General features: G+C 36.5%; 1 protein-coding gene across 1 annotated transcript in view; it reads right to left on the reverse strand.

Annotated features, from left to right (window-relative positions):
* Nucleotides 1-450: 450 nt before the first annotated feature.
* Nucleotides 451-13782, reverse strand: part of LOC150094215 (glycine receptor subunit alpha-2-like) — a 54713-nt gene continuing 41381 nt past the window's right edge. Inside the window, exon 4 of the mRNA XM_090412423.1 lies at nt 451-827. Within this exon, the coding sequence (XP_090268549.1) occupies nt 451-827 (377 nt within the window). The remainder of the gene's footprint in view (nt 828-13782) is intronic.

Below are 13782 nucleotides of genomic sequence, written 5' to 3' on the forward strand. Positions count from 1 at the left end.
TTACTATTATAATTTGCGAATAAATATAAACAGAATATATCTAATGGTTTGTTTTAATTTTCTCATTGATTTTTTTAAAATCAGTTCTCTTTAATTATTTTATGACTGTCCCCCTATGCGTGAACAACTCTAAAATATCTCCTATTGCGCATTTTATCTTAGTTGAATAGAATATAAGTACCATTCAGAGTGTTTAGAAGTAGTGCCTTGCATCACACACGGAGCCACTACACACATAATCTTTTGTCTCTTAGAACATTATGTCATATCCATCTGAGATATTCAACAAACCTTTGTCATTAAACACAAAGAAAACGATAGGCAGTAAATTTGCTTATTGTTAATGTGATGTTTATATCCAGAAGTCGCTCATGTTTTCTTTCTAGTAATTCTGGTTACACACACACGCGCGCGCGCGCGCACACACACATAGTAATGTAACTTAAAATTCTACTTTAAACATGTGATTACCTGACTATGTAGTTCTTCGGGTTTTATGGTGATTGTTTGGTTTTCCCTGGCCATTAGTATCAATACTATGGCATACTCCAAAAGACTGAAAAACACGAATCCGATACAGCAAGACAACCAGACATTAAGAGCAACTACATAAGACACATTAGGCAGTGAAGCTTGATACTGTTTAGTCACAATGGTTAGAAGGCTTGTAACTCCCAGGGTAATTCTAGCAGGAACGGCTTCGGGAGGAATCCAAAACGTTAGCATGGACATTGCTACAATTAAAATGGTTGGGATGTACACATTGATTATGAAGAATCCAACTCGTCGCCTTAAAGTCAAGCTTCCTCGGAGACCTGAGAATTCCCCTGAAAAGGATGAATTCGTTGTTAGCAAATCTAGAATCCTTTGAATTACATACAAAGGCCGATTTAATCAATCAGACTTTCTATATGAAAGCAATTTATTAATTTTTATATATGCACACACACACACATGTTATGTGTGTGTGTGTGTGTGTGTGTGTGTGTGTGTGTGTGTGTGTGTGTGTGTGTGTGTGTGTGTGTGTGTGTGTGTGGAACATTTTTTACCTTGGGTATAATATACGTTAAAGATACCAGGCTATTTTAAATATAAATAAACCGGGTTTTACTCCATTTCCCAAGTAAGCAAACAGACAAGTCAGTCAAGTTTGCCCCTGCGAATAGGCAACTTTACCACGAGTTGCCTAGACTTGCACTACGTACGGGGTCACCCATAATTGTAGGCGCAAACTTGACTGACTTGTCTGTTTGCTTACTTGGGAAATGGAGTAAAACCAGGTTTATTTATATTTAAAATAGCTTAGTATCTTTGACATATGTATATATATATATATATATATATATATATAGAGAGAGAGAGAGAGAGAGAGAGAGTGTGTGTGTGGTGTGTGTGTGTGTGTGTGTGTGTGTGTGTGTGTGTGTGTGTGTGTGTGTGTGTGTGTGTGTGTGTGTGTGTGTGTGTGTACATCAGTTACGAGCAAGTGTGTTATTTACTTTTACCAACCACACGACGGTGATAAGGTATGCATTAGACCATATAGCTATAGAACTACGTTTTCCGACAGTCTGATTTGAATCGTACTTTATATGCGAGTTTCATACACAGTATTCAACTTATACATATTTAATATGCATTATTCATTTGATACACGTCTATTTCTATATTGCTGTTTCAATTATGCTTACTTATTGCGTCGAAACTAGTCGAGATGAGCCTGGCACAGAGCATTTTGTGCATCGAAAATTATCAGGGAGAGTGCGAGGCTACGCAATGACTCCAACTGAAATGTCCGTGAGGACATATTTCATATGTTATATATTAGGCTTGAAGATTTTTTAAGCTAAACGTTTCGTAGATATACATGCTTTAATAAAACTTATGACCTTTAGCAATCAGACAAGAGAGAGAGAGAAAGAGAGAGAGAGAGAGAGAGAGAGAGAGGAAGTTGCATGAACACACCGCTCTTAGACCACATCTACAGAAGAATTGATCCTCTTGTCCCAAGAAGAGCTGCAATCACCTAATAATAAGGCGATTCTTATACTTTTATAATGAAGTGGCTACCGTCCTGGATATGGGTGATTCATATACGGTGATATTTCTGGATTTTACAAAGGTATTTGAAATGCTACCACATTTGACATGGTGGATAGAGAATTGATGTTCAAGGGACATATCGCAAAAGTGACAAAAGCAGTACAAAGAAATGCCACTACACTGACAAGTAGAAATAAGGATCTGGTCATTCTGCTGTACAAAGCTTTGATTAGACCACGTCTGAACTACTGGTCGCCTGCGTTCCTAGGTCAGAAACAAGCTCTTGAAAAAAGTTCAGAACTTTACTTTCCAAATCTGGTAGTGCGCATTTTTTTCTTTTGTTAAAACTCAAATTCGGGTTAAAGGAAAGAAGCTATTGGAGACCTGAAATGACTTGAATTAACTAACTCTTCGGCCACCTATGGAGCTAAATATATTATAAGTTTACAGCATTTTGGTGGTGAATTTACATCCAAAACAATGCTACTGAACTATGCGTATCAAGACTCAAGAAAATCACTTCGAAACAGCATTGAATAGTCGTTGACATTTCTAATTAACACACACACACACGCGCGCGCGCGCGCGTATTGGGCCAATGTGTCTGTTCATATTTTCAGTAATGTGAAAACAAAAAAATTTAATTAAAAAAATATGCGCAGAAAAGGACACTAAGACACTTTTTCTCTCTAAGATCACGTATTTAATGGCCTATTCAAAATAAAGTCTGTAGTTAACTGAAATGATGGCTTTCTTTATTATATTTGCTATTTGATTGGATAATGCGGAATCAAACTACAGCAGGTGGCAGATGAATTCATCCCCAACCCCGAGGCTGCTACTCTGCATATTGAAGATCTGAAGAGGCTTGAAAAAAATCCACGTTTAGATTCTTGAGCAGGATTCCACGATTATCTAACTCTTTGCCCAACCAAGTAATGTACTATAAGTTTATATGGATGGGATTCAAAAAAAGAAAAAGAGAAACGAAATGTGAGTACAATACTGTATAATGGTAACGAACATATAGTATGGAAGACAGGGAAAAGCTAAATAACTGTAACTGTGTGCGATACTTGAAGTGGGAATTCGTTTAGTGTTAACAGACTTTCAGTCTCATCAGAGGTTGCCATTCATTCATTTCGTATGGTGATTCAACAGCGTGAGTTCCTTTTACGAGGAGATACGGCACCACCTCAATTCCCCCTATTTTTATCCAGGCTTGGGACCGGCATAGCTGACAATTCAGACCTATGGCTGGAGGGTTATCTTAAGTATTCCTGACTGTATCCGTCTGTGTTCACGTGACTGGTTTGCCTGCTTGCGGGATGAAAAGCCCAAATAAACTGGGGGAAAAAACCTGCTGTCCACGCCCAAGACCGGCTAACTTGGCTATGGCTAAGTAAAATCCTTAAGCTCCTCACGTCTCCAACGGGAATCGAACCAGGACACTCCTTCCCCAGGCATATGGTTGCGAAACGCACAGCCACTAGGCTAACCTCGCGGAGAGGTGTGTACATTCCACTTATTGTATGACATCAGCGGATTCTTTCAACTGCGAGTTCAGGAGATCTAAATATGACAACTATATTTGAAGCAAAGGTAGAACTACCGATATATTGGGGTTTGTAATAATAAAGAATCTGTGAATTATCTACAGATTTTGCATGACGGCAAAGTCAATTCAACTTTTCAAGGTTTATTTTTACTCAGTTATCTGCTTGTTTAGTTTAGTTATACAGTTTTCGTTTAGTCATAATAGCGAAAACACCTGAGAAATATAAATGATTTACTTATCGATTGCAGACAAACTGGTTGTATGAAGAATATTTAATGAGTGTTAAGGTAATATCATTAGACTGTGGTTTATAAATGAGCTACACTTCTTTAAAAAATAAAGTTAAAAGTAATGATTCAGTTAGCAAAAAACGAGCAACGTATCTATTAATGACGAGATTAAAGATCTATTCAGCTGTATTTGCTAAGTTAGAGAATTATGAGCAAAACGGTCTTATGCTGATAATATACAGAGTGGCCATAAATTAACTTTCCCTCTTTGAAGATATCTGTGTAGCTAAAACTATACATGGAATGAGACCACATTTTATATTGGGACTTTCGAAGGCATGAGAAGATGAATTCCGGAAAAAAAAAAAAGTACCAAAAGTCGCCGATAGGGGAAATTTTGGCGCTGGTGGAGCCGAAAGCAGTCAGATATTTGCAGTAAACGCAGGCAAAAAGGATTATGCAAATTTTATTGTGCGTATGTGACAGCAGCGCCACCAATTCGCATCAAAAGGTATTGGGAACGTTCAGGCAGTTATTCGAATGACTGACGAATTGTGCTCAATATGCCTCAGCGTGCTTTACTTGTTAAGTTGTTTTACCTTAAACTGTGCAATGCCGTAGCGGCCCTTCGGGAATTTAGAAGGCTTCATAACCTGCGTACAAGTCCTATGTCAGCTGTAGCACTGACAGCTGTGATTAAGAAGTTTGAAGAAACTGGATCACTAGGGGCATTTCAGTAATGAGAGGGTTATCCGTCAGTTCTTTCCGACGGCACGGCCGCCTCGATCCCCGGCCATCACTCCATGTGACTTTTGACTATGGGGGTATTTGAAATCCGTTGTGTATGTTGGTGGCGTTCCCAACGTGCATGTCTTGAAAGAGAACATAAAACGGGCTGTTGTGAACATCCAAATCCGACTCCTTACGCTCAGCTGTAGAGCATGTCGCACACCGGATGCAATTTGTTGTGCACAAGAAAGGTCAGCACACTGAAAATCGTGTATGTGGTCCAGGGGACCCTGATTCTGATGAATAAAACATTATTTCCTGTGAGTTCGTTCAATCACTACTGTGTCTCTCGCAAGTTGTTGTTTTAGTTTAATTATTATTATGCCAGCCTGGCTGGCAGAGTGGCTAGCGTATCCGCTCTCCAGCCAAAAGGCTGCGGGTTCGAATCCCGCCGTGGGCATGGATGTTTGTGATTGTCCTTGGAAATACTAGTGGTGGTGGGCGGCGGTAGATGGTGTTGGTGTAGTTGCGGTCAGTTAGTGGATCGAGTGGCGGAGACAGAGCTGTAGAACAGGTGCCCTCTCGATGAGTCTTTGGACTCCCTGGAGGTGTCTAATAATAATAATAATTATTATTATTATCATTGTAACGTGCCAAATATCCAGTTGGAATGAGTGACGCGGCTGTATCTTACACCATCGAAATGTCATTATTCCATTTTATCTGCCTTTAATGTAATTATCCGCTTGTTTTCGGTCCGCCAGCGCCAAAAGTTCCCTATTGGCGACTTTTGGTACTATTTTTTTTTCGCGGAAATCATCTCCCCATGGCTTCAAAAGTCACAGTATAAAATTTGGTCTCATTCCGTTCATTGGTTTTAGCTACAGGTGTCCCCAATGAGGGAAAGTTATTTTATGGCCACCCTGTATAATATAGTATTATATAATATACTGACTCCATTGCTTAAGTTCCTTCTTTTGTACTTGCACTTAAACTACACCACATCTGTAGCACTATTGGCCATTTTTCAGAAGTAAAAGTGATTTCTTACACGTTGCCTAAATTGTAATAAGAAAGTCTTTCTGCCTCTCTCTATAAGGCTTCCATTCGAACTCATCTGGACTGTTGTGCACAGATCTAGTTCGTGATTTTCAAGGTGATGAAGAAACAGTGAAGAGGGCGCAAAAGAAGAGTGTTAAAGAGGATTTCCAGACTACAGAATGTAGTAGATTATGGTTGGTTGGAAAGACCTGGATTCGAATTCCTTTCTAGGACGAGGAAAAAACCTTTATCGGGATTTTCAAGTGAAGATGAATGAGTTAGTCCGTCCCATACCAAATTTAATATCCGATCTTCATCGGGTGCCTTACACAGATGTGAAAAAAAACAAAGATGCATAGAAAACATTACTTGACTACATCTGCCAAAGTTTTAAATCAACTAATTGCTCACATTAGAATGAATTCTCGGACTAGCTGCATTGTGGTTCTCGTGCACGAGAAAATCGTCTCGCGACCGCCACAGCTGAATAGCAGAGGAGTAACAATCAGAAAAGTTGTGGCTGAAGTTGAACTGGATTTAATGCAATTTTTGTTGATTCCAAGATTTTGCTTTCAACTTCATCATAGCATTTATATATGAGATTTCAGATCTATTCCGGTTTACTGAGTGTAGAGGAATGATTGATGGCTGTCTGGATCAGAAGAATTAAGAACATGGCTTGATAAGGCTGCGACTCTGATTCTACTGTAGGCGATATCTCTAAGACCTTCTTCGATACAAAACTCAATTGATTTCTCTGTTTGTCCATAATACGGGGAATTACAGCTGCACCAAAGACGGTACACACCTGTATACCGTCTGGTTTTACCGGGCGAAGCCAGGATCGAATTTTGTTAAGAGGATGAATAAGGATGAACCTTATATTTCTTCAGTTTTTTTTTTTTTTTTGGAAGTTTGTTAGAAACACAACAAATATAAGGAATGGTGATATAATCTTTCATATCCTTAATCTCTTCAATACTGTGAAGGATTAAACAAGAGTTTAGAAATCGACTATATATATATATTCATTATTAACGAATTATTTCATAATAAATGGGAAAATCTTGGAGGTATACAAGTATATCTTCCCTCCAAGTGCGTGGTGGTGTGAACAGTTCTCGGCCTCGACCATAGATGGCAACACTATCGGCAAGATTTTTTTTCTAAGTTGGTACATCTGTCATAAACATCCATGTGAAATTGCAAGTCATTCTATCAAGTAGTTTGTTTTATACAGCTGTCTGAAGCAAAAGTGTTGTCTGCATCTCTTGAAATGGATAAAATTGAGTATCGCATTTAAAAATGCGATTATAACATTCTTTGTAAAAGAAGGTTTAACCCAAAACGAAATTCATTCAAAGTTCATAATAGTTTATGGGCACTCTTCTCCTTCGTTTTCGACAATTAAGAAATGGGCTGCCGAGTTTAAACGTGGCCGTACCAGCCTTGAAGGTGATCCACGTGAAGGACGTTCAAAAAGTGTAACAACACCAGAAATCATTGATCAAGTGCACGATATGGTATTGGATGACCGACGAGTCAAAGTGCGTGCAATTGCTGAGACTATAGGCATTTCAAAAGAACGTGTAGGATATATTTTGCATGAAGAATTGAAAATTAAAAAGCTTTGCGAAAGATGGGAGTCGCGCTTGCTCACAGCAGATCAAAAACGCACTCGCATGAAAATCTCTGAACAGTGCTTGGAGTGTTTTAACAAGAATAAAACTGATTTTGTGCGTCGATTTATTACTATGGATGAGACTTGGATTCACATTACACAACAGAATACAAACAGCAGTGAAAACAGTGGACAGAAGCCGGTTGTTCAGCGCCAAAGAAAACAAAGTTGGTTCCAACAGCAGGAAAGGTCATGGCATCGGTGTTTTGGGATGCTAAAAGCATTTTGTTTATTAATTATCTTGAAAAGGGTAAAACAATAACCGGGGAATATTATTCCGATCTTTTACCCAAACTAGACGAAAACTTCATGAGAAAAGACCCGGTTTGCAGAAGAAAAAAAATCATCGTTCATCACGACAATGCACCTGCCCACAAAGGTGATTTGGCAATGGGAAAATTAAGGGATCTGCACTATGAATTGTTGGAACATCCACCCTATTCCCCAAATTTGAGAAAAAGAAAAACGTCTTGTATTTGGCATAATATAGCTGAAGTGTTAGAAGAAGAAGAATGTGTGTGTGTGTGTGTGTGTGTGTGTGTGTGTGTGTGTGTGTGTGTGTGTGTGTGTGTGTGTGTGTGTGTGTGTGTGTGTGTGTGTGTGTGTGTGTGTGTGTGTGTGTGTGTGTGTGTGAGGGAAAATTACTAAATCAGATAAGCAAATTAATTTTCCTTTAACCTTAAACCAGAGACTTACTTCTTATTGTTGCACATATTCATATTAATACTGAGCAGTCCCACCAGTAATTACATAAAAAATTATATAAATTTAGAATAATACGTATTTTAAATTAAAAATAACAATATTCGACGAGGATAACATACCAATATTATACCCTCTACTGTACAACTTCTTGGTCAAACCGATCACCTCAAACTGTGGTAAAACCACATGAACGCTAAGACGTAACCCGTCATCATTTTGTTTCCATGAGAGTTTTATTTCATCATTTGTGTGGCTCACTGTTAAAAAAAAAATGTTAGTCTTGTTGTAGAAAAAAACTCTTTTTTGTTTTTCACTCGATGTTAAATATTTATAAAAATGTAATTTCAAATACAAAAGACTTACAACTCATAAGAAGCAAGTGGCATTCCTGAACATCGTGCGGAAATAGTTGAAGATGTAACTCGCAGGTTAATTCCAGCGTCATCCTAAAATGATTGAACAAAACTTCCAGTAAACGTATACATTTAAATTCTACCAAAAGTCAGCCTTTCTGAAACCTTCATTAGCTTGAAAGTACGTCCCTTAGGGAGAGAATTCGTTATAAAATATTAATACCAGAAACACTTACGTTTAATATTTGATTATAAATTTTTCGGCTAAGCGTCATAGCCATTGTCAATACAATAAGCAAATTCCAAAAAGAACATTTTAATTGAAAGCGCGTGATGTTATGTGCAATATCAGCTGCAGGAGAATAGCGCCATCTGCATTAACAGATATTCAAAATAAATTACAATAAATTGATTTTTGTTAATTAATTATTTTTAAATTATAAAACAATATTTAATTACAATTATGGGACATATGAATGGTGAGTACTGGTTAATATAACTTCCCAAAATTGAGAAAGTTTTAAGCAATCTTTTATTTTTCAGATTGTTCATAATTCCTTGTTCATAAATCTTTATTAATATGAGTAGCAGATAGCAGATATCTTTCTGATCGCTTACAGCTATCACCTTCTGCTGTGTCCATATTTTTTGCAAGATGATAGACTCTGAACTTAAATATAATATTCTAAGTGAGACCTAGCCGCCGTACTGCACGAGTATTCCTAATTTCTTTTCATCTTCTACTATTATTAATCGATCCCGACCTAAATAGTAGATTACTTTTGGATTTTTGCTATCCGTGTGAAGGACTTTACATTTTAAGGTATTCATTGGTAATTGCCATTTCTCAGACCAATGAAATTTAAGTCTGCCTGAAGCAATAAGATATTCATTATTAACTACTCTGTTTGGTTTTGTGTGTCATTTGTATTGACATTAAAGTTTTATAAAAAAATAACAAAGGTGCCAGTGCTGACCCGTGTGGAATCCTAGTGAAACGTTGGCTATAAATAATTAATTTAAGCTAGTAAATTATTTTTTTTACATTCAAGTGTCTACGTAGTTGTGTTCCAGAAACTTCGACATGAATAACAGCAACAGCTACAGAATGTAAACATGCGATTACAATGTCCCTTACTTCTTAGTCATTCCTTAGTTCTTCCTAAAACTTTCTTAGGAGGACTAAGGGACTCGTGTTTTGTATTCCATTAAGCTGCCGAATTTCTTGTCTTCACTTTCAAGTACGTTCCATTAATTGGACTTGTTTTTTTTTTTTTTTAGTTACACGTGATTTCTAATAACATGTTTTTATATAAATAGATGAATTTCACAAGCTCTAATATGGAATGGATTTTATCATCTCCGATTCTTTAAACTCTTAATAAAATAATGCCTTGGAGGATTTTAGTAATAATAATAATAATAATAATAATAATAATAATAATAATAATAATAATAATAATAATAATAATAATAATAATAATAATACAGCATTTTAGTAATTGTTAGTAATAAAAAAATAGTAAATTTCAATTTTATTTATTTACGGTATCTATTTACTGGATTCTAAAACAAAGAAACAGACAAAGATTGGAAGCAGCACAGATGAAGTTTCTAAAACCTCTCTTGGGACTCACTAGATTAGATAAAAAGAAAAACACAGAAATAAGAAAACGATTAGATACAAAGAACATCGTGCAAGAAATAGAAGAATATATCAGCAAAATTGGCTACACCACGTAGAAAGGATGAACAACAATATGATTCCAAACTAGCATATAAATATAAACCTACAGGAAGAAGAGACCGCGGATGTCCAAGACTAAGAGAGAAAGACCAACTTCATCTGCAGAGCAGGAACAGGACATAAAAACCCTATACCTGAATTGCTCAGACGACGACGATTTATTTACTGATGTGTGAAATGAGTGATTATTTTCTGCATCAGACCACATCACACAGATTTGATGGGCTGGATTTCTTGGAGATAATCCAGCTTTGTGAACGGTTCAGAGCTGGATAGTAAAAGCAGTACTGGGTTTTCAAATGCTGACTTTAATGACAGGTTTATGGAATGTAATTAGCAGAACTTAGTAAATAGGAGGAGGAGGAGGAACATGTTATATGATTGAAATAAATAAAAATTACTTACACTGTTTAGAGTAATTTACCAAATAGATACTCAAAATAGTTTACAAAAGGCTGAGAAAGGAAAAGGAATAGTGACAAAAAAACAGAAGCCATTCCCGGAAATTATACAAATGCGTGGTACATAGCAGAATAAGCATATATTTTTAGCATAAAGATTCACTGGTGAGCGGAATGGTTTGCCGGTTGAAGTAGTTAGACTTAAGTCAGTTTAAAGCAAAGAATGACAGATATCATGCCTGAACTATAGCTACCCCCTCTTAACCCTTTAACTGCTGAGATACTAAATGACCATTATGACCCTCTTTGCTGAGTTATTTTCACAATTCAAATAAATCAAAATCAGCTAACGCCTTTTTATTCCGTATATATAGGGAGCAGGCGAGGCCGTTTTTTTAGCCCTATCTAACTTTTGGAGACTGAGTGGGCAGTTCAATCTCCACGGGTACCCAATCAGAGATAGCTGCTGGCCCAAGGCTGTCACTAATTAAGCAGCACACAGCGAAGAGAGACGGCTCAACAAGTGCCGCCATCTCGAAAATAATGTAGGTTCTACGGTCGAATTTCTTGAGTTTACGGGACGAAAAGCCCGAGTTTCCGGGAGAAAAACCCGCTTACCCGTGCCAGAGATCAACTAACTCGGGAACCGGTCGAAAAAAAGGTTTAGAAAAATTTCTTCTAGTCGCCGACTAGATTCGAAACCAAGAAGTCTTCCTTTGTGCGGTCAAGCGTCGTGGTGTACAAACGCCACATCCACTGAACTAAAATATTTTATAATTGTATAAGATCATGAAAAAATGAACATAAATGTTGTAAATATAAGCGGGCACTGTAAGCCCGCTCAATTCAAATGCTTTCACAAACTAAATTAAATGAGTATTACACATTGAAATTTCAAATCGAGTAAACTCGATCGTAGCAAGGTCGCCATTTTTTTCCGCGCTCGAGTTAACTCGACCATAGCAGTTAAAGCGTTTATAATTCCAGGAGGTAATAATAATAATAATAATAATAATAATAATAATAATAATAATAATAATAATAATAATAATAATAATAATAATAATAGCAATAACAATAATTCCTTATATTATAAGTAAATTTCCCTTTTGGTGATATATATATATATATATACAGGGTGTTCGGGATAAATTTGATATATTTATAATTAATTATATTTTTCCGTAAGTTACATGTATTAACACACACTTCTCTTCATTTAAAAGTTTGGACCCTTCTTCATTCATATACAAGATGTCAGAAAGGATGGATAGCTGGAACCCACCTGAATCATGGAAGAGAATAACTTGTATCATGATGATTCGTGCCCGCCATCAAAATAAGGATATTACGACTGCTGCCCAATGCTCCCTGAATACAGTAAAAACAATCAGGCATGAACTAGAGACTTGCAATGGTGACTACGAGGATGTAGCAAGAAGAAAGATCCCTAGCAGACGATCTGATTGCGTTCGTACAGCAGAATTCCTCGCAAATCTGCAGGAACAGGTGTTGAAGAACCCTGGCATTGGAATTCGGGCTTTGTTCGTGGAGTTGCTAACTGTAGTCAAGCCCTGGATAACAAGGGTAGCCAATGGTAGGCCGTATGTATGGCAGCAGGATTCGGCCCCTTGCCACACCTCTGGGAAAAGTCAAAAATGGTTGTCTGAAAATTTCTACGACTTCACCAGTCCAAATGTTTGGCCTCCAAACTCCCCAGACCTTAACCCCATGGATTATTTTGTATGGGGCGCAGTTGAAAAAGACACCAATCGCACTTCCAGTAATACAAAAGCCCAGTTAATGGATAAAATTAAAACAGTTTTTGCGGCCCTTCCCAGGGAGACTGTAGCATCAGCTTGTTCGAGGCTCCGAAGCAGAATTGAAGCTGTGATCGATGCTAATGGTGGTTATTTTGAGTAAATCTTGTTGATAGTATTGTAATTAACTCTGCCTGTAATGTTTTTTTGTCAATTCATTAAATTTAATAGATACAAAGAAGATTTTCTTTTTCCTTACGAAACTGTCAAATTTATCCCGAACACCCTGTATATATATATTTTTTTTTTTTTTTTTTTGTTCCACATATGAAGATCGAAAATTCAAGCAGTAAATTTGTTGATTTAATTTAAATAATGCTTAAATTATTTAAATGGCATTATTTAAATTAATTTTAATAATGATGAAATACGAAAATAAGTTTTTAAATTATATAAATATAATTAATTTGGTGGCGCTATTAGCATAACTGTGAAATTTTCATTCTTACGCAATCCAAACTTTGTCGTTTGGTAAAAGTGCAACCGTTTCGCCAAGTTTGTGTGTTTAATTGCCATAGAAGCTGCAGTTAATTATGGTAAGTGGAAACCAGTGTTATTTTCTGCAAAGTATGACTTTTTAATAAAGTAGATAGATTTTTTTTTCGAACTATTAATTTTACGCGCATATACATTTTAGTTAAATATTACGCCTTGCTTGTTGTGTTGCAGTTATTACCAGCATATTAAATTTTGAGGTTTAGTTTAGGAATGCTTTACTTATTTATATAAATATGCAGGACATTTTATATTCGAGTATTTCTTGCCCCTCAAATTAAAATAAACAGTTACTTATTACCATGGGACTTTCTTAGTTGTCTGTTATTCATAACTGAAGTGATATGAAGTGACCTATTACGTTACGAGTATTTAGTGCTTGGTGAAAGTCATAAAATGTGGTCAAGTCACACTTTCGGAATAACAGGCAATAAATTCGATTTACGAGAGTAGTGTTTCCACTGTAATCAAGGACACGCAACGCCAGCTTCAGGACAAACATTTTGTTGCATAATAATGTTTTGATAGCCTTTATAAAATTCATACGAACATACAAACGCAATAGTAATGAAATACGGTACTTATTTTATCATTTTGTGTCTATTAGTAGATAACAATTGTTTAAAATCAATAATTTCGGCTTGCAGACTTTCCTGCTTTCAAAAATGTACCTTTTATTTTAAAGAATAAATGAAGTTTCAAGCCCGATTGATTTACTTACAAGACCTAAAGAACTGTATTGTAAAGTTCATGCTCATAGAAAATAAACGATGCTACTGGTTTGCCCTTCGAAGACCCATAGCGAAGGTCTTTCGCTTTCCTCTCTCTCTCTCTCTCTCTCCAATTTTTCATCTCTTTCTCATCTCTAGCAGGAGATAAAAAAGATATTTAGTTAAAGTTTATCAGTTAATTCAAGACATAATAACCATACTAAACAACAGAAATTTGTTGCTATGGTTGAACAAGGCCCTACTAGAGATAT

The sequence above is a fragment of the Typopeltis vanoorti genome, chromosome 22 (assembly GCF_054136105.1).
Source record: "Typopeltis vanoorti isolate ZY-2024b chromosome 22, IOZ_Tvanoo_1.0, whole genome shotgun sequence".
NCBI lineage: Eukaryota > Metazoa > Arthropoda > Arachnida > Uropygi > Thelyphonidae > Typopeltis > Typopeltis vanoorti.